The sequence below is a fragment of the Stigmatopora argus genome, chromosome 12 (assembly GCF_051989625.1).
Source record: "Stigmatopora argus isolate UIUO_Sarg chromosome 12, RoL_Sarg_1.0, whole genome shotgun sequence".
NCBI lineage: Eukaryota > Metazoa > Chordata > Actinopteri > Syngnathiformes > Syngnathidae > Stigmatopora > Stigmatopora argus.
Window position 1 is genome coordinate 4,320,546 of NC_135398.1, and position 22,284 is coordinate 4,342,829.

Consider the following 22,284-nt stretch of genomic DNA (forward strand, 5'->3'; position numbering starts at 1 on the left):
CGGGCTAGAGCAAGGGTGTCAGAATCGGGTTGGTTCGTGGGCCGCGTTAACGTCAAGTCTGTTTCATGTGGGCCGGACCATTTTAGATATAATATTTAGATTTTTTTTTTATAAATGGATTAAAAGAACTGGATTAAAAGCCCTGAATATTCAGTTTTTTTAATATATCAAAAACAATGTTTATTTTAGCTTTTTTTAAATATATTTATAGATTTTACAAAATGATTTTTGAACTAAAACACAGAAAAAAATGATTAAAAAATTACAATTATTGATTTAAAAGGGGGAAAAATCAGGAAATTTAATATACATCTATACCAAGGGTGTCAGACTGGTTGGTTCGCGGGCCGCGTTAACGTCAACTTGATTTCATGTAGGCCGGACCATTTTAGATATAATATTTAGATTTTTTTAATAAATGGATTAAAAGAACTGGATTAAAAGCCCTGAATATTCAGTTTTTTTAATAGATCAAAAACAATGTTTATTTTAGCTTTTTTTAAATATATGTATAGATTTTACTAAATGATTTTTGAACTAAAACACAGAAAAAAATTACAATTATTGATTTAAAAGGGGGAAAATCAGGAAATGTAATATACATCTATACTCTTCATTTTAATTTGATCCTAAAACAGAAAGTCGGCACTCATGATTTACTTTCCCGGGCCACACAAAACAATGCGGCGGGCCAGATTTGGCCCCCGGGCCGCCACTTTGACACCTGTGGGCTAGAGTATACAAGTCGCAACAGAATACACAATAAAAAGGAAAAATATATGTATCATATGGCTCAGAAGTTGAAGTTTTGGGAGAGCATTTTTTTATTTTATTCAAAACCAAGAACAAACACATTAAAGTAACCTTAGTAAAATGGCGAACATTTGGCTCAATAGGCATCTTTTAACAGTTTTTCAGATTACTATATCCACACAAAAAACAACATAACAGGCTATCGGTAGTCAGAAAGAAACTAAAGTGGAACTTACAGTCCACCAAAAAATACTTAACATTTTCGTGTGGGCTTTTTCGTCACACATAGAACTGGCAAACGTTTCGTTTTAGTCATCCAAGACACGTGCACGACTCGGTATGATTACACGGTCAACAAAATATTTTTGTCGTCGTCACCGTCCCCGAAAACAACATTTGCTGAAACCCACTAACTAATTACGTCTCCGTCCGTTGAACACCTGCCGTGTACGTAAGAAACCTTCCTTAAACAAGACGGTCCTTCTGCAAAAGCATCAAAGAGTGACAGTCCGTCTTTGACTTCCGCCTGCTTAATGTCATTAATTCCATGCTGCTTTTTTTTATTTTTTTCTTCCCCTCTGCCCTTTTTTTTTCCAGATGATCACTCTCGAGTCAGGCTGCAGGCCCTGGAGGGCGAACAGAGCTCCGATTACATTAATGCAAATTACGTTGATGTAAGTACACGCACGCACGCACCCACATACGGGCGTGCGCACACACCAGCTGCCAACGCCAACGCAAAAAAGGTCACCGCGCTTCTTCTCGGGGGGGGGGGGGGTGGCGGAGAGGGCGCTGGTGCCGCCGTCCCCGGGGGCCCCGAAGGAAGGGGACTAGTCGCACGCAAATACACGCGACGACTGTTGCGAGCCGCCATATCAGTGTGTGGTTTAAATTAAGAGTAATCACGATCAGGGAATGACAGCAGGGGAAAAAAGTAAACACATGCTAGGGGAAGTACTTGATACTCAATAAGGGGAGGAAAGACCACCGACAAGGCTTCAGTGGCAGCTAAATCGTGTCTTTAGCGCCGGTATTTCTGGGATATTATGCTTTTGGGGGGCGTTTCTGTCTTTTTCCTGTAGAAATATTCCAGTTAGTGTAAACGTGAATCTTTAGGTTACGTGGGCATACTTTTTTCGAAGAGACGTAGTTATTTTGGGTCAAGTTTGTGCTCTGGTTAAGAACGTGGTGTAAGAAAAACTACCGTATTGAATTGAATGCTTTTTGGATTGGATTGGAGAACTTTATTCATCCCGTATTCGGGAAATTTCGTTGTCACAGTAGCAAGGGGGTGAGAATACAGACACAGAAAAAACATTTTTGACATAAATAGATAGGTAATGTAAAGTAAGTTAATAAATACATGAATAAATATATATATACACACATATACACATACGTGTGCATACACATATATACATACATACACATAGATGTACATGCATGCATATGGTAGGTCTTAACACTCAGCCATTTGTTTTGTTAAAGTTATTGTCATTATAGTATAAGTAGATTTAAAGCTTCACCACAAAGTGCACAAATAACAACAAACAAACAGACAAATAGATCATAAGAAGAAATCATGCTTAAATAAGTAGTAAACATAAGAAGTGCACAAATAACAAAAACAAACAAACAGATACAGATAAATCATCAATAAATAATAATAATCAAAAAATCAACATGTAAACATGTATTTCTAATGTACTTCTTCTGTTTGCTTCTATGTTCGTTGTATTACTTGCATCATATTTGCCTAAGATTTTTTTTTAAGAAATATTGGTTTTCATTGGACAATTACGCCAAATGTTGCAGTCTGAAATTGCCATAAAATTTTAAATATTGGCGGCATTGTGTTATTTTCAGAAGTTTATGTGGGCATCAGCCAATTTTAACAGTGTACAGTATTTTTTAGTAAGATTAATATCTATGCGAGTACATGAAGTCACATTGAAATATTATCGCTAACGTCAACACCTACACGATGAAAAAAAATATGATAATGTACATTTAGAACAATAGAATATTTTCAATTGTATTCAATTTCTGAACAATTGGGGAGAATGTCAATTAAAACTACAAATCTCAGAAAGGAAAAAAAAACATTAATTTTAATGTTTTTTTAATGATTTACTTTGAAGGTAAGTGTCTCAAAATGAATGACTTAATGACTATCTAAACTTGTTGCGACCAATCCTCCTCGTCAAGCGTTTTCCGTCCACCATTTTCCTTTTTTTTTGCCAAAGCCACACAAATCCTTCAATTTATCCCGTACAAAAGTAGTGGCTACTTCTTTTGTGTTATTTTTATTGTTGCTGTAAAGTAAATCCCTCATCCTCCCCCCAAAAAAGAAACATTTGTGTGACCTTAGAATTAAGTGCAAGGTGAGATACTTTTTTTATTTTTTACTAGAAGGCTGTCACAGTTACATTGTGACCATCGAACAGAGATTTCTACTCTATTTTTCATTTTCCTACCCAATGCAAGGTCTAGTTTTATATTTTTTTTAACTGTGCGGCGACAAAAATCATGAAAGCTTTGTCACAATACTCTATGGAAGGTGGCTACTTATGTGTTTTTTTTTTCAAGATAACTCAAGAACGAGGAAAGTGATAGTTTTCAAACTTGCAAGATATATTAGCATTATAAAATGAAATAGGCGATTACATTTCTAGGGGAAACCGGGTCAGAAATCTAAAAAAACATCACCATCATTGGCATTTATTCACTCATTGAGTACTGGTGTGAGCAACATCATCATTGCTCGCTATGGGCACACACCAGTATCACACCTGCCATAAGCAGTTGCATGTCTACTACACATAAATGATTTAGTAATAATAAAATGTAATGATTAATATCTATGAATGGGCGGCCCGGCGGATGAGTGGTTCGCGCGTCGACCTCACAGCTAAAAAAAATGGGATTTTATTTTGTGCGCTCCATATGATTTACTGTGCGCAGAGAAAACGAGAGTAGTGCGCAATTGCGCACGCGCGCATCTTAGAGGGAACATTGCTCATAAATATTTCATTTTTATATGTATGTCGTATATATGTATTTATTCCCACCCTTGACCCCCTCGCATGCTAAGCAAAACTCGTAATTCAGCACTTAGATGCACTCCGGTGTCTCGGCGTGGCTTTGACGGCGCACTAAATTTGTTAAAAAAAAGGCGAAGCGTGTGGCGAAGCAGTCTATGACCTGATTCGCCGGGAAGGAGCGCCACGATGAAGGCGGGCTACTAATAGCCTGCTGATGTACCTGCCCGACGCGCTCATTTGTAATCGCTTGTTAAGCCCTCCCCGCATCAATTCATAATGCGAGGTGCGCCTTCAATTATTTACCTTTGGCCGCCGTTGGTTTTATGGTCCATTATGCAGCGCCATACAAAGCAGGGCCCACTTAAAGTCAAGAAGATGTGCATATTCAAGAGAGTGCAGGCAGATGGCTAACGATGTTTTTTTTGTCGGGTTTTTTGTGCTTTTTTTCCTCATCAAAAGCCGCCAATAAAAACGGCACGCGGGCATCCTCCCCGTCGCGTTTGTTACGGGCGTAGAAGCCGCCAGATGATAATGGTGATGGTCTTGACGAGGGCTCGGTAGTAAGCGAGTCAATGTAGCTCCAAACATGGCGAGTCATTAGTCTAAGAAGCCTGTCCTGATTGGATATTAGCGTGCGGAGCTGGGAATGCAAAAGCGATAATGATGGAATAAGTCTGTTGCTCGTTATTTTATTATGTTGTAATAAAGAAAAAAACACCTACGGTTTTAAATAAATGAGCTACTCGGCAAAACCTGGTTAAAAGAAGCTCCCATGAATTAAAAAAACTTGGCAAACAATGGGAAATAACCTCATTTTATGCGAATTTGAAGGGTTTTACCGTCCTCATATTTAACATTTTCTGCTTTTAAGAGATTTACTATTATATGAATTTATGGGTATGTACGTATGTTAATGACGAATTAACATTTTGGTGCATGCTACTCTATTTTTTTGAACTTGTGCAAGATAAAAAGGGAGTTAGAGTGATGTTATTTTGGCTTAAAACAACCCTTAAGATTTGTTTTTAGTTGAGCAGCCTTGTTTGTGCAATACTGGCGTCCATTCTTACTTTTAAGATTCTCTTTAGGAGTGACCAGGTTGGATAGGATTCGAAATGAGACAAAATTAGACGTTTTGGAGAGAAGGTCAGAGACCAGACTTCAACGATTTGGACATTTCCAGAGGAGAAATACCGGTAGAAGGATGTTGAGGGTGGAAGTGTCAGGGAACGGGGGATGGAGGTCCACCTAGGAGTAGTGAGGGAGGATATGAAAGTGAAAGTTGATTGGGCGTGGTGACCCCTCACTGGACAACCCCGAAGTCTTGTAGTGGCCTTCTTTCAACCTGTGTTGCATTTATGGAATTTGCCGTTTTAATGTTCCTTATTTTTATTGATTATATGTTTTAGCCAACTAATTCACTTGAGCCTTCTTTTGATACATGCAACTTTTACAGATTTGCTAAACCTTCACAACACACGTGGCATTTGTGACAATGTTATTTTAATCTAACCATTCCGTAAGAGAACCTGTTCTAATTTGATGCTATTTTAGGTTGGATCTCCCAATAGTCTTAATTCCACCAGTGACATATTTCTGTAGGTTTAGTCATTTTATTTAACTCCTTACGGTGCCTTGACAGCGTCGATGTCTAATACCGTATTTTCACGACCATACGGCGCATCGTATTTTTAGCCGCAGTGTCAATAACGAGTGCTATTTCTGTATTTTACACACACAAAGGACGCACCGTTTTTATAGACGCAGCCAGGCATAGCAAAACATACACTAGCTTAAACATACGGACACACGCTAAAAACACGTTTTTAAAAAGGCAACGGAAGCAAAACTGAGTTCGGTTGTACTTTATTTAGCCATTTTACAATGTACTCACGTCATCATCACCCACAAATCCATCAAAGTCCTCATTTTCTGAGTTTTATACGTTCGTCCAGGCGGCCACAATCCATTCGCAAATAGTAGCTAGCTAGTAGCTACCGTAACTTTTCCATCGCTGCTTTCCATTCTTCGTCAAGCTGTGTTGATGTCGAAGTATATCGTGATAACAATTTTAGTATTGGTCCATATATAAAGCGCACTGAATTATAAGGCGCCCTGTCTATTTTGGAGAAAATTTAAGACTTTTATGGGCGCCTTATAGTTGTGAAAATATGGTACATTTATTTGACTGGTCGCTGCCAACAGGATTGGAAGTCAACTGCCGTCAATGAAATCAAAATAAGATCATTCAATCAAACAGATTGAGAATGTTTCGCCGTCAAATGGAGTGAGTGAACGTGCGTACTTTACTTTTTTAAGGCAGTCTTATTTTAATAAGAATCGTTTCGATTTAATGTATGCCATTTTTTTTGTAATTCATGGGAGTCTTCTTTTATCCATTGCCTCCAGCTGTTATGTGTCAAAAAGTAAAGTGGGATGCACATTATAGTTAGTTACATTTGTGGCTTTGAAGCGCCCATTAGCAGCCGTGCGCTAATTCAGTCAGAAAATACAAATAAGAGCCAGCGGGTGAAATCTCCCGCCGACTGAACGTTTCAGACAGGCCCGCGCAAATAACTGGTGAGAACGTTGGCGTGGCGATAATCAAAGCAACATGGAAATGATCACAGCAGCGTGGAGAAGACAACAAAATTAAACACTTTACTTGGAAGCCGGTTTTATTCCCTTTTCGACTCAATTTGTTCATCCCACCATTGACCTTCTTCATCGCCGATTGTTGCGTCCACTCTCATTCATGATGATGATGATGATGAAGGAAAGAAGCCTTTAAGTCCTCCTGATGTTTTGTTTCCCAGCCGGCGTCCCCGCGGAAAAGACAAGAAATTGGGCAAGCGCAATTTAAAGGGATTAGCGTAATCCCGCGGACTGGAAACCCATTGTGAAGATGGATGCTGTTAGTCGTATCGTAGGGATTATCGACACTTTGGCACCTCGCGCCAGAGGTGTGCGAGTGCGTGTCCACACATTCATGATAGGTGTGTAGGTGTGTAGGTGTCCACATCTACACAAACTCACATATTAGCCCTCTTTGCCCCTGAAAAAAATGTGGTTTTTGTCCATTTTTATGTGGAAACTGACTGATTTTTTTTCCTTTTTGCAGGGTTACCACAGGCCAAATCATTACATTGCAACTCAAGGTAAGAATGTGTTTGAGTCGGGCTTTTGTGCTCTCTAAATAGGCCGTTCCCAAAAAAAATTATATATATATTTGTATATATATTTATATATATATATGCGTATATATAATATATGTGTATATCCATATGTATGAGTATGTATATGTATATATATATATATATATATATATATATATATATATATATATATATATATATATGTATATATGTGTGTATATACATATATATGTATATGTATATATATGTGTGTGTCAGTAGTTTGCTGCTTTAAATTGAAAAATCATTGGAAATAAAAGGTCAAGTGGAAGTGAAGACCAGGCAGGGAAGATTTTGAAACAAAAGAAAAGTGGGAAAAGGCAGAGCGAGGAGAGTAGAGAAGAATAGATGTTTTTTGATGTAGGGCTCTTTTAAACTTTGATGCAGAAAGTCAAGGAGAAGCGAGTGAAAATTGTCACAGGAGCATTTTAAGGAAAAAAATCACTGAAAATGACATTGCAGAGGGCATTTGGACTGAGGTTGGATTAGTTTTTTTGGTAAAATGGCTATATTAGAAATCAACTTTAAATAAAAAGAAAGAAAAAGATTAAAGTTAAACGCGTTTGGTGCGAATATATGTTGGGCTAAGAGAAAAGAAAATAGCGTTTTTGAATTCAACCCTGACTGGTTTGCTGCCAAAACGGCTGTTTTCAACATTAAAACAAGGCAATTCATTGAACAGGGGGAGAAAAATATTAAAACGACATGGCATGTCACTTAGATGCAGAAACAAACACAATCAAATGAACTACGACCACCAGACTCGCTCCTTAAATGCCTCATGAGCCCAGAGACAATAAAATGCCAGCTATTGGACAACTCAGAACCTATTAGTAACAGTTTATAATTAATTCATGTCTGTCTCCATAGGATAGATGCATTTACTGTACATCCCGACAATATAGTACATACCAAATTTAATACTGTCACAAATAATGGAGTAGTAGAGATTGGATTGTGTCCTGCAGAACAACTTTTTTTCTCTTGCACGTAATTTGTGGGAGAAATAGACGCCACATACACCAGGAAAGAAAATAATACAAATTAGCGCATTGCTGCCCTCTGTTGGTAGCTTCTATGCATTTACCTTATTTTAATTCTTTGAAATCACAGTGTAGCTGCGTGCAACATTTTCACCAAGACTCATTTTAGACATTTTAAACAAGTGACCGGGATATGACTGACTATCAAAAAGGAATCGGGGGTATCGTCACATACGTCGTTATGCTCTCTTCCTATCCTTGTGGCGGTAGCGATGAATCTAGGTGTGGGGTGAATAAATACATTTAAAAAGCTAAATGGATTATCTGACACGTGCGGGCAAATTTTGTCACCGTGTTCCTCCGCTCGGTGGATTTGCACGTCGACGCTCACTTAGCGTCGCCCTGGAGGTTAACCGCTGACTGATGTTCAATCATTAGCAATTTAGTGCCTGGCGGAGCATGCACGGGGTTGCGTACGTGGCCATGGTGTACCCTGATTTAGCCATAAAAAGTCATGAGTGAAGAAGGAAAAAGTGTGGGACTTTTTTTGTTTGTTGTTTAGTGACTAGAAGGCCTTAATTCATTCACAAGCTGCTCAGGGGGAGCTGGGAGTTGCATAATTAGGTGTTCATTAGCGCGGCGCCGCTACTCCTCAGCGTCTCAATTAAAATGGAGGCTGTTTGCTCACCAGACGCGCTCGCTGACCGACCGTCCAGCCAAACACACCCACGTGGCCGCTCTGTCCCTTCACGATCCATTTTTCACATTTTCATAGTTGGGCGCTTTGGAAAAGGGTCGGTTGTTTCTGTCATTTTATGTCGGATATGTTGATCTTAATGTGGATTTTCACATATGAATTATATGAATGAATCTTGTCAGAGTGTGCAAAAATCAACTATCAAGTGCCTTAACTGATGAAATTGTACCAAAAAAAAATGTCCCCAATCAGAAATCGGAATTCGGGTGTTTTTCAGAGGATCGGAATTGGGTAAAAAAAGAAAGGGTTTTTGAATGTTTTGCTATGGCAAGAAAAATATCGATATACAGACTATTTTGGTACTATTTAGGCCAATCTTGAAGTAAAAAAATGTTCATATCCAACAAATCACAACTAAAATAGCTCAATTTATTTCATTGGGTGAAGTTTATTCGCAGTATTACTTTATTAATGCAAAGTACATTATTTAAACAATTAGTTTGCAACCTTATTTTGGGGCTTGCACAACTCAAAAAGGGATTTTGTGTTTTTTTTCTGCTTCGTTGCTTTTTTGAGATTATAATTTTGTGATCGCTCTATTCAAATTAGGGGGGACAAAATACATTTGCACAGCATAGTACTTTTTTCCCTTAATACATTTCCTGGACTCGGTATTGAAACATTTGTGATCTCTGGTAAAAAGAGAGAAACCACATTTTGCGACTTATTTGGCTATGGAAACGAAGAGTCTGGAGTTCCAAAACTCGGACTTTCGCAGAGCTCCAAGCCAAATCTGAGCGACAGCGGCGCTCATTAGCTTTCAGGCCTGCCGACGAGTCCCCCGGCGACGTCAAGGTGACGATGACAGGTGCAGCAGCTGTCACTCCATTAAAAAGTCCTCATTGCCCGTGCTCGCCCCTTCATTACGTTTTTTTGATGTATTCGCACTGCGGATCATTTACTTGCCACATTAAACGTCTCACCTTGCTTCGTTTTTTATGAAGCACAGATCAATTCAATCAGCCATTTTTTTTCCAGTGTCAAAACTAAAATTACGCTGACCGGGGGGGTTATGAAAAAAGATCCAAAATAGTGAATCTTAATGTGTGGTCAGTGCAAGAATATTAGCAAAATTACGCTTCTATATTGGTTAACAATAATATCATTTTTTTGGAAGTAAACCTCTGTTACATCTTTTTTAGGGGTTAAACGTAGTACGCTGTAATGCATTTTAATGTTGGTCAGGAAGGTAATACCTACCGTATTTTCACGACTATACAGTGCATCGTATTTTTAGCCGCAGTGTCAGTAACGAGTGCTATTTCTGTATTTTAAACACACAAAGGACGCACCGTTTTTATAGACGCAGCCAGGCATGGCAAAACATACACGCTACACCCACACGCTAAAAACACGTTTTTAAAAAGGCAACAGAAGCAAAACTGAAAAACCGAAGCGTCTTATATGTGAGAAAATACTGCTTTTGATCACTTGACTTGTTGACCAGCCTGAATGGTCTGATAAAAAAAAAACTAAAAAGTTTGTTGTCAAAACAGTACTACTTAAAACAAACTTAGTTATTATTTGAAAAAATTCCCCACATTTGGCCCCTTGTGTGAAGAAATGCGACTTTCAGCTGACGACATCCTTCACCAGCCGACAGACGTCGGGGTTTTCAAAGTTGTGACGTTCCTTTCCTCTGATGAAGAAACCCCCCACAAAGTGAAACCCACCCCGCAGTGGAGAGGAATTCGTCTGCAAACTTTACAAAGGGAAAAAAAAAAGCTGTGCTCTCACCTTGGCGTTCCCCAAGCGAGTGCCGGAATGCTTCTGCTTCTTTCTCTTGAATCTCGCTAGGTAGAAGCGAACGGCCCATCGGCAAGGTTCTCCACTGAGTAAGAGCAAAAACATAAGACACATACTTCTCATTGGTCGAGCTAATGTGGCCACCTGATGACTCAATCGTTCAAGTTTCATCGTAACGCAATGATGGGAACTCCAAATCTGTCCAATCTTTGTTGTCCATCTGCTGGGTTGGCTGCTTCAATCCCGACTTCTCATGCTTTTTTGGGGATTGACTCTTGAGACTTTTTGGTTGGGTCTAGCCGTGATATGTATTGATATCCCATTCACGTCGCTCAGGACTTCCAGAGCTGGAATTTCAGTGGATTCCAAGAACTGACATGTTTTAAAAATGCCCACTCAGAGCAAAATTACGTTTTTTGGTGGATGGGTTCTTGAGAATTTTTTGCGGGTCTGCTTACAATAGACAGCTTTTTAAATTTCTTGTCGCTAAGGCAAATGTTCATTAGGGGCTGAATTTGTAGTTTTTGCTGTTTGAATGCATTGGTCTTTTGAAATACTCATGTGAATGTTCCAGAAACTATAAGTGGACTTACTACTTCTGGGTTTTGTGTAATTCCATGGATGCTTCATCCCATCCAAACATTTATTGGTAAAATATATTCAATTCTGTCTGTGAACTGTTCTGTTTGGCAGGAGGATTTATGGTTGTCACCATGTCAAGGTAAAAAAAAAATGGTTCGGAAAAAAAAAATGGTTCGATGGACTAGTGGTTGGTGCGTCGGTCTCACAATTCAGAGATCCAGGGTTCAATACCAGGTTCGGACATTGTGGATTTGGTTGAAAGAGCGGTTGTCTCTCTCCATGTGCTCTGTGATTGGCTGGCTACCACTTGGGGGCGTCCCCTTTCTGGTACCCACAGTTGGCTAGGATAGGCTTCAGTGACCCTAGTGAGGATAAGTGGTACAAAAAAATAATTATGTGTATATATATATATATATGTATATATATGTGTGTGTGTATGTATATATATATATATATATATATATATATATATATATGTGTATATATGTATATATGTGTATATGTATATATGTGTATATATATATATATATGTGTATATATATGTATATATGTGTATATATATGTATATATATGTGTATGTATATATACATATATTTATATATATATATGTATATATATAGATATATAATATAACCATATAACAAATATAGTGTAACCAGTGAATGACGTGTCATATTTTTTGTATGAAGGTAATTTCTGCTGGTACGACCTCAAAAAATGGTTTGTTTACAAATATACTCTTACTATGATTAGTTTTGCGGAGAGAAGTAGTCCTGCAAATATTAGATCAGATCAGATCTTGTGACCCAATCCGATATCAAGTATCGCATCGGGACATCACTAATGCCGAGTCCTGCTGTCTTGTTTGACAGTAGACATTTTTGTTAGAAATGGAGGTGACTCTTTGTTGAGGTGGAAACGCAACGTTGGCAAGTGAACTTGTCATTCAAGCATAGCGTAAAACGTTTGATGCCACATTTCTGATGGGTTGTTTGGCGTTTTTGGTCAGCCGGAGTTCACATGGGACTATTAGCTACTTCCATTTTCTCAGTTAATATTCAAATAAGTTGTTAGTAGAGTTGTTGGTGTCAAAGAGCTTTCCTCTTCTGGTCTCCCCACACATATGGAACAATGAATTCCTCCGAGATGCAGCTTGGCACCAGAAGCCTTTACTGAATGATGTTTTGTTTCCATAATCATAATAGCGCCAAGCGCTCATGAGCTACCTACACACCAGCTGTCCCGCTTCTCCATCGCCCAAACTTCTCTTTTCCTCCGCCCTCCCACGAGGATGGGAAGTGTGGGAGGTGGTCGGGTGGAAGGATGAAGATTCTCCCAAGTTTTTCTTTTGTTCGTTTCCCAAAAAAATGGAAGAAGACAAGCAAGGACGATTTGTTTTACATTTGTCCCTTCAAAAAAATGAGCGAGAAAGAACAAAATGCAAGGCCACAAGTAAAAAATGTTACATTTTGGGATTCCAACGCACAAGCTGGCAGGAGGAAGAAATTCATTTTATTATTTGGGTAGTGAGACAATTGGGACGGCAGTAAATCGTTAAATATGTTTTGTGTTTACGTTTTAAAGGTGTTTGTTTTTGACCTGGTTTTCATCACGTGTAATTATTAGCACGCAGTCGACATGTAAACAATGAGATCATTTTGATAATGATCTTTGATTTTGCTCCGTTTTTAATTTGACTCATTTCTCCGGGTAATTGACTTTGGTTGGGGGACTTCCTTGTAGACTTGATTTGCATACGCTAATTATTTGATAATAATTTCAAACGCTTGTACTTGATTACACTAATAATCATCATTCTAATTAACATGACTAAATTAGTTTTTTTTTCATTTTTGATGGTGTGAAAAACTCGTTCTTGCCAAGGAAGAATTTTTGCAAGCAATTTAGCAACCAAAAAATGCTTTGATTGGGAGGAAAAGTAGTGTTGACGGAATATGAAAATGGAATTATATATATATATATTTTTAAATATTTTTAATTGAACTACTTCTGTCACAAAGAACAAAAAAAACTTTTAAAAACATTTTTTTAACTCATAACTTGAATGTTATATATATATTTTTAAATATTTTTAATTGAACTACTTCTGTCACGAAGAACAAAAAAAACCTTTAAAAACATTTTTTAACTCATAACTTGAATGTTATATATATATTTTTAAATATTTTTAATTGAACTACTTTGTCACAAAGAACAAAAAAACTTAAAAACAAAATTATTATTTTTTAAAACTTAGAACTTGAATGTTATATATATATATATTTAAATATTTTTAATTGTACTACTTCTGTCACAAAGAACAAAAAAAACCTTTAAAAACATTTTTTCAAACTCAACTTGAATGTTATATATATATATATATATATATATATATTTTTTTTAATTGAACTACTTCTGTCACAAAGAACAAAAAACCCCTTTAAAAACATATTTTTTATTTTTTTAAACTCATAACTCGCCTTTTATCCATTTTTAATAGTCATACACCATTTGCAAAAACTGTCACAATTTTTATACTTTTCCTGGCTGCTTTAAATATTTTTACATTTATTTTTATAAATATATATATTTGTCTTTTCTTCGTCTACAGGCCCCATGCAGGAGACGGTATTGGACTTTTGGCGCATGGTGTGGCAGGAGAACACGGCGGCCATCGTCATGGTGACCAACCTAGTAGAAGTCGGCAGGGTAAGTCCCGCCCACGTTGCATTCCCCCACGCCGTCGCGATTGGGCGGCTATGAACGCCTGCTAAAAGTCATTCATCCATAAATGGCGTTGTACTCATCTCCCGCAGCCACAAGCAGCACGCCTCTGTCCAATTAGGCGCCCCGGTGGCCGGGAAACGAGCGCATCTTTTCGCATTCTGTTGATTTTTGCGATGTAGCTGAGCCGCTCAATGATTCGCAGGGGCCGCCTGCCCGCCGCTCTCATGGTACCTCATTAGGCCGATTGGGCGCCCGCCGAGCCCCGCCCCTCACCTTCTGCTCACCTGCTTAGCGGCGGCATCCTTTGCGTCCCTGCGGGAATCTCGCGAGCGGATGCTATATGATCCCCGGCCAATGGCGGCTGCGTCGTCGTAAAGTCACCCAGGCGTGGCGCAGCGGGCCATCTGCTCGGGGCGCCGGCGTGATGAATTTGGGGAAATCCTGCCCCGCACCTGCACGAATGGCAGAAGGAGGAACATGGGCTTTTATTTTTATGTCCTCCACAAAAAGGACAAATTCCTTTGGATTCTAGTGCTACATCTGTTAGCTACTTTGGACATTTGGAACAAAATACAGTGGGACCTCGACATACGATCTTAATACGTTCCGGGATTGAGATTGTATGTCGAGGTTTTCGTAACTTGAGCGATCGTTTTCCATTGAAATGAATTAAAAACAAATTAATTTGTTCCAACCCTCTGAAAAAACACCAAAAATAGGATATTGGATTGGAAAAAATGTTTTATTTCTTCTAATTCGCCATCTATTAACAAAGTAACACATAACTAGTGGTTTAATAGTAATAAAATGTGTTTAATATAACTAAAATTGGGCGGATTTCGCTGGCGGGTTGGGGTTTCGGGGGGACTTGCCACGACAACGCACTCGTAACCGAACAAACAAATTTACATTAACTTGGATTAATATATACAGACACACTCAAACATACGTTTAATGTAACTTTACACAAAACTGAATTCTAATTTAGTTTGAATATTTTTTACCTTTTGTTCTGGGCGGGTTAGCGGTTTGCCACGCCTCCACCCTCACGTTCGCTATCAATGGGCTGTTTGCTGTTGTATTCCCTTTAAAATATTCCGAAAATGATGCACACAAATGTCCTCACAATAGGATAACGCACGACCACTTGCCAACGAGTAGTAGTCTTGAATGAGCGATTGCAGGAGCTAACAGGCTAAGGAAGGAAAAGCAGGAAATGCAACAGCTCAGCCTACCCACGTATTGATTGTGGGTAATGAAGTTTTATTCTGAGAAAGGGTGCCATTGCCTATTGGTGTTGTGTGCACGAGTATACTTCATTACCCAGAAAGCCCTCTTTTTGCCCAGGCATGCACGTTGTGCGTTTCCTGGTCGAAACTCGTCTGAATAAATCGTTCAGTGCTCGTAGATATCTGTTATACACGAAAGAGATGCGGCAAAAAAAGACAGTGGACTACAATGATAAACAGCCTCTCATGTCATGGCCACCTGGCTTGGTCGCATCTCGAAATTTTGATCGTATCTAGGGCGAATTATTCGATCAAAATTTCCATCGTACCTCGAGCATGTCGTAGGTAGAGCTGACTCTAGGTCAAGGTACCACTGTACTGTACTAAGTAGGAGGCAAAATATGTTTCGGCCATAATTGGAATCGCTTTTTTTACACAATATGTCATTAAGGTCGTCTCAACTCGCTGCGGAAAGGGCGAATCAAAACCGAACGTCTAACTCGGTCACCGCCAACGAGCGCAATGGTCGCCCAACCCATTCCAACGTCGAGAGTTGGCAGCGTCTACGGCCGTTAATGAGGCCAATCGTGAGCCAGCAGAGCGGGTCACTCCAATATCTGATAATGTAATGGCCTCCGCCAGAATGGCTGCAAGTGGCTGTCGTCATGGGATTTAGTGGAGCCCCACTCGAGTGGAAATTCTCATTTCACCGCTAAGCAGTTGACGGCGGCCCCTCAGAGGACCCGTGAAGGCGCTCCTTCGTCATCCTTCCGTCTCCCTCACTAGCAACAGTTTAATTGAAGTAGAAGTGGAGGGCGGGTAATTCTGCACTCTTATTATGGCTAATACCAGTAATATTTCCACTGGAGTGTTTTAGATTCCTGTAGGGAAATCTGTTCTTAACAGCCCAGGGTTTATTATTTCACATCATTATTGCACCGCCACCTCATGCATTTTTTCATGTTCTCTCCCCGACCGCCCGAGTTCTGTACCATTTAACTCATTTTCACGCGAATGAGAAGCAATAAAGTGCGGGTAGAGTGCCCCCAACACCCCCCTCCCCATTTCACCGCTACCACCGCCCAGTGGATGGGTTTTACAAGGGGCCGCCCGGCTCATTCCGACGTGCCCGGAGAGCCGAGACATGGGGCGGGGGCGGCGTGTCGTGCCAATTATCCTTTTTACAACCGGCGCGTCGTACGGCTTTACTGCACTCATCAGAAGTGATTTATGGCGTCTTCTTCTTCTCTGTCGCTAGGTGAAGTGTTGTAAATACTGGCCGGATGACACGGAGATCTACAGAGACATCAAGGTGACGCTCATCGAGACCGAACTCCTCTCCGAGTACGTCATACGCACGTTTGCCGTGGAGAAGGTACGGTTCAAATGGAGTGGACGTCTATACTTGTCAATGGATGAGTAGGAGTTTAAAAGGGGAAGACAATACCTACACTTGAAAAAATGGCAGAATTTTGAATTCCAAGTGAACCCATTTCAAGAGTTTTGATGGCCAACCTGTGAGTTATCGCAAAAAAATAGTAAGACTTAAAGTCTGTACAATACATTAATGTAGATACTAAGTAGGAGACAAAATATGATACTAAGTATACATACTAAATATGAACCTGTGAGTTATCGCTGAAAAGAGAACATTTTAAGGGAGCTAAAGTTAAGTACCATATTTTCTGAACTATGAGTGCCACTTTTTTATCGTCTGGCTGGGCCTCCCACTTTTTTTTTTAAATTCTGATCGCCGACATTTTATGTTGTTTTTTAGGCAATTTTATAGATTGAAAAAAACATATATCTTCTTAGTTTCTGATTCATTTAAAAACTCCCCTTCAACATATAATATTTCTTCGTAGTTTCTGATTCATTTAAAAACTCCCTTTCAACATATAATATTTCTTCTTAGTTTCTGATTCATTTAAAAACTCCCTTTCAACATATAATATTTCTTCTTAGTTTCTGATTCATTTAAAAACTCCCTTTCAACATATAATATTTCTTCGTAGTTTCTGATTCATTTAAAAACTCCCTTTCAACATATATTTCTTCTTAGTTTCTGATTAATTAAAAAACTCCTTTTCAAAACTAGAAAGTATACTCCTTTTTCCCTCTTTCATTCTGCATTCTTTGGCTAGTGCGACCTATACTCCGCTGCACCTTATAGTGCGAAAAATACGGCAAGCAGAATCAACAATTTAAGGACATTTTTGTCCAATGAGTTTTTTTAAATTTATAAAACCAGCTTCTTTTCACCAAAGAAGCACATAATGATGGTGTTGTCTTTCCCCTGAACATGTCAGATAAATCAATACAATTGCTTCCTTGTGAATTAAAATTTGGCAGACAAAATGTCATTTTTTTGACGGTACATGCTTATATTCATACGGCGACCATGTGTCCGTCCCCCCCTCAGCGAGGCGCCCACGAGATCAGGGAAATCCGTCAGTTCCACTTCACGGGCTGGCCCGATCACGGCGTGCCTTACCACTCCACGGGGCTCCTGGGCTTCATCCGGCGCGTCAAGTCCAAGACCATGAGCAACGCGGGGCCCATGGTGGTGCACTGCAGGTGGGGTGTAAATGAAATCAAATCATTAGTTCCTGAATTGAACCTCCATCTTTTCTGTTTTTTTTTCCCACAGCGCCGGAGCCGGTCGGACGGGTTGCTTCATCGTCATTGACATCATGCTGGACATGGCTGAGCGCGAAGGCGTGGTGGACATCTACAACTGCGTCCGGGAGCTGCGATCACGCCGGGTCAACATGGTCCAGACTGAGGTAGGACCACTAGATGCCGACGGGTCTCAAAGAAAATATTAGCGGCGGAATTCCACAAATCCACCTCCACACGTCTTGTTAAAGGTTAATAGCTACATTGAATTATAGTCCATTCATTTTCTGAACCGCGTATCATCGCAAGGGTCACAGGGGGTGCTGGAGGCTATCCCAGCTGACTTCGGGAACAGGGTGGGGGAGACCCTGAATTGGTGGCCAGCCAATGGCAGGGCACAATGAGACTAACAGCCAATCGTTCGTAGCTAGGGGAAATTTAGAGTGTTCAACAAGCCTACATGGATGTTTGGGGTTGTGGGAGGAAACCGGAGTAGCCGGAGAAAATCCACGCAAGCCTGAGGGCAACATTGAATTGAAATGAATGTTTTTATTGTCATTATACAAGTATAATGAGATTTAAAGCTTCACCACGAAGCGCATGGATTACAACAACTAACAAACATAGAAATAAATAATAAATAAATAATAAATAAGTAGTCAACAAGTAGTCAACAAGTAGTGCACAAATTACTCAACTCTTGCTCGTTGTGTGTTTTTGCCGCTTTTCTGTCTTAATGATTTGATTTGGTGATTCATAATGATCCCATTTACTTTGATTTGCTCTGTACTTTGTGCTTTTGCTTTGTTGTTCTGTCTAATCACCCTCTGCTACTGTCACAATGAAATTTCCCGAATACGGGATGAATAAAGTTATCCAATCCAATAACAACAACAAACAAATGAATAGATAAATAATCAGTAAATAAATACATATAAATAAATAACTTATAAATAATTAGTCAACATAATAAATAAGTAGTAGTCAACATGCAAACTCCATACAGTAGCACCCACCTGGGATCGAACCCTCGACCCCAGAACTGCGAGGCCGACTCGCTAACCACTGGCCGCCCGAATTACACATATATATATATATATATATATATATATACATACATATATACGTATACATATACTTGTATATACATATAGATACACATATACACACATATATACACTTATATACACATATACACATATATATATATATATATATATATATATATATATATATATATATATATATATATATATATATATGTTTATTTATTTTTAACACAAGGATCACCGCTGAATCCGTGTCACACGCTAGCGCAGTTGCTTGCCTATTTCCATGGCAACGTAGTTCAGCTACCCAAAATAACAAAAGTACGGGGAGAAATGGCTGAAATATAAAATTCAACAGATTTCCCCAACATCTGCCTTTAGGTGGCAATGACACCTTACTCCTTGTTGTCACTTGTTGCTATGCAGAATTCACAATACAGGTCCTTTTTCAAGAAAAGAAAAAAAAAAGCCCGGTCATACACACAGATGTTTCCTCGCCAACATTTTTAAATTGCCTTACGACACTTCTGAGCACTTACCCATTACTCCGTATTAAATATGAAATCTAGCATCTTATCGTCCCATCTGCTCCTCGTGGCCCTTTCGTGAAAGGGTCGCAAAGAAAAGACAAATTTCAACGCATGTTGCCGGCCGGTGTTAAACGATGCATTCATAACACCATCTGATTATTTTTTATTTTTTTTTAAATGAATGCTTGCAACCATTTTACCGCTTTCACCTGCACTTAGCTCACAAAAGGCGTTTTATTGCGGCGGGCACTTGCTTGGCATGTCCCGCTGCCGTAAACGATCTTTAGAGGCTGAGAAGCGGGCAAAGGACTTTCCTGAACGGCGGCCATCTGGCGCCACTCGAACGCATCGTTTGCCCGTAATTCCCTTTTAAACGGGCAAGCATCATTGGGCTTAATGGGAAAACGTTGGAGCGGCGCTCGCCCTCGTTCACTTTTCCTCAAGTTCAGTGACCTTCAAAGTGCACCCAAACCTAGTTTTTAGCCCTCGGAAGCGTTTCCTGTTCGCTGGAATGCCTCGCCATCCGTGATTGGCTGGTCAAAGTTTGTTGCTGAAATATATACATGTCCTAAATGATACAAAATTTGCTATAGGACAGTGGCGGTCCGTGCATTTTCTCGTAGCGCCTTCAACGGGTAAAATCCACTTCCTAGCAGCATTTAATGATTAAATACAAATACTGGAGCTTAAATACAAACACTGGAGTTTAAATACAAACACTGGAGCTTTTCAGATATCAGAACCGGGCCCACAATTAAAATATTATTTAGGAATATAGCCATATTTTACTCACCAAAAATGCTTTTTAACTGTACACAATATCCATCCTCCTTTCTTTCTTCCTTTCTATCGCTATCGAAGCTAATGCTGAAAGTTGAGCCTGTACTGTCGCATAGTCCGTCTTGATAATGGCTTTAAATCAACACAACAATATACAGATACAGCTTGATAGCTCTGGCTAATCACTAGCCAATTATAGTTGGTGAAAGCGATGACGTATCCCTACGCCTGCAAGAAGGCATTGTGGTGTTGCCAACTTGAAATCTGATTGGTTAAAGCAACAGTCTTATCGACGATTGTTTAATGCAGCAGAGCCTGCAGAACTGATTGTGAAGGCCTTGAGGCAGATTTCTCACCCTGGCAACAAATAATGGCTGAAATGTGATTGGTTAAATGCTTCAATATGAAAAAACACATCTGGAAGAAGCAGTGCAACCAGGGGGAAAAGCAATGAAAGGAAGCTAACAGACAATTTGGAATTATTTAATAAGTATTGATGGACAAAATATAATATATGATTCAGATATTCCTTAGGCCAGCAGAGAAGGCCTTGAAGGCCCTGACGGCCCGCCACTGCTATAGGATCATAAAAATCTATTTGATTTTACCTGTCCTGGACACTTAGTCGAATGTAAATGTTGTCTTAAAACTGAAAAACATGTATTTATTTTAAATGTCTTTCATTTTGTTTGAGGTTTTTTCCCATGATTCACTTCTTCAGGGGCCAAGCCACCTGGGCTTTGATCCAAGCGATAATCAGGGTGCCGAAAATGTAAACAGGAGACGGTAGGGGATGTCGGTGCGAATTTGGGTCAAAGGGGCTCGCGAAAGGTCAAAGTGTTGCGGCTCGCCTATTTCCTGCAGTGATAACCGAGCGCGGCAAAATATGTCATGTGACCTTTCAAGACGCATCCTGAGACAAACATTAGTCAGCACGAACAGCCCGGGGGCAAACATAGGCGGTTCATGGAAAGGTCTAAAAAAGGGATGCGATCCGGCACGAGTAGATGCCCCGCCCATTTCCTGACGGCGAGGATGGTTCTTTTTCGCAGGAGCAGTACGTCTTCATCCACGACGCCATCTTGGAGGCGTGCCTGTGCGGCGACACCACCATCCCGGCCGGGCAGTTCCGCTCCGTCTACTACGACATGAATCGTCTCGACCCGCAGACCAACTCCAGCCCCATCAAAGAGGAGTTTCGGGTAAGCCAAAAATGGTCACGCATCAACAGATCCAAAAATTTCAACCCCAAAATCTAAATTCTGCCATTTTTCAATGTAAAAAGTAAATGTTATTTTTAAATATCTACACAATATGTTGTAATTCGTTATATAGGATATAAAATGTTAACTAGTACGTAATCTGTAAATGACTCCATTTAAAATGACTATTTAAAAAAAATCAATGTTTTTAAGAAATCCTCAATTAGGAAAAAAACTAAACTTGTACTTACTTTCTTTTGTTTATTTTTGTTTTTTTGTCCCTCAAATAATATCCATTATATTATTTTCCGCACCGCTTATTTTCACAAGGTTTGCGGGGGTGCTGGAGCTTATCCCAGCCAACTACGGGCACCGGGTTTGGATACCCTCAATTGTTGGCCAGCCACTCGCATGGCTTGAATAATAAATAATACAATAAAATCAATGTTTAGCTCCCTGCTCAAGTTCTTGGAAGAAAATGCATTAATTCTCCCCCTGACAATATAAACATATAAAATGCGTCTGGGGGCCCCCCATACAAACTCATCATATAAAAAGCTGTGCACGTCAATTTTTTGTTAAATTATGATTACAGCCATTGATTTTCAACCCCTCATTTGGTTCAAGTTAAAGTACTAATCTTTAACAATAATAATAATTTGTTTCCCTTCTGAAATAATAAGAGACTTTTGGGGACTGAATAAATTGACGGCCCATTTCCGTGGGTGCAGACGCTGAACATGGTGACCCCAACGCTGAGGGTGGAGGACTGCAGCATCGCCCTGCTGCCCAGGAACCACGAGAAGAACCGCTGCATGGACGTGCTGCCGCCCGACCGCTGCCTGCCATTCCTCATCACCATCGACGGCGAGAGCTCCAACTACATCAACGCCGCGCTCATGGACGTAAGACACGCCCCTTTTTGGCTGGATTAGCGTGGATCTTGCCCAAAACGGGGCTCCTTTTTATATCGTTTGCTTCAGAACTGGCAAGAAATTGTGATATTTTTGCTTCGATTTTAAATCGAGGTTGGACCTCACTGTGTGGAGTTTGCATGCGGGCTTACGTGGGTTTTCTTTGGGTGCGCGG

General features: G+C 39.8%; 1 protein-coding gene across 5 annotated transcripts in view; it reads left to right on the forward strand.

Moving 5' to 3' along the window:
- The window catches only part of LOC144085571 (receptor-type tyrosine-protein phosphatase mu), a 153,233-nt gene that overhangs the window by 122,196 nt on the left and 8,753 nt on the right, over nt 1-22,284 (forward strand). For all 5 annotated transcript variants that reach the window (XM_077614969.1, XM_077614970.1, XM_077614971.1 and 2 more), the window contains 8 exons: nt 1,351-1,427; nt 6,919-6,955; nt 13,671-13,768; nt 16,274-16,390; nt 17,438-17,592; nt 17,666-17,801; nt 21,046-21,195; nt 21,927-22,100. In XM_077614969.1, coding sequence (XP_077471095.1) covers nt 1,351-1,427; nt 6,919-6,955; nt 13,671-13,768; nt 16,274-16,390; nt 17,438-17,592; nt 17,666-17,801; nt 21,046-21,195; nt 21,927-22,100 — 944 coding nt within the window. The remainder of the gene's footprint in view (nt 1-1,350; nt 1,428-6,918; nt 6,956-13,670; nt 13,769-16,273; nt 16,391-17,437; nt 17,593-17,665; nt 17,802-21,045; nt 21,196-21,926; nt 22,101-22,284) is intronic.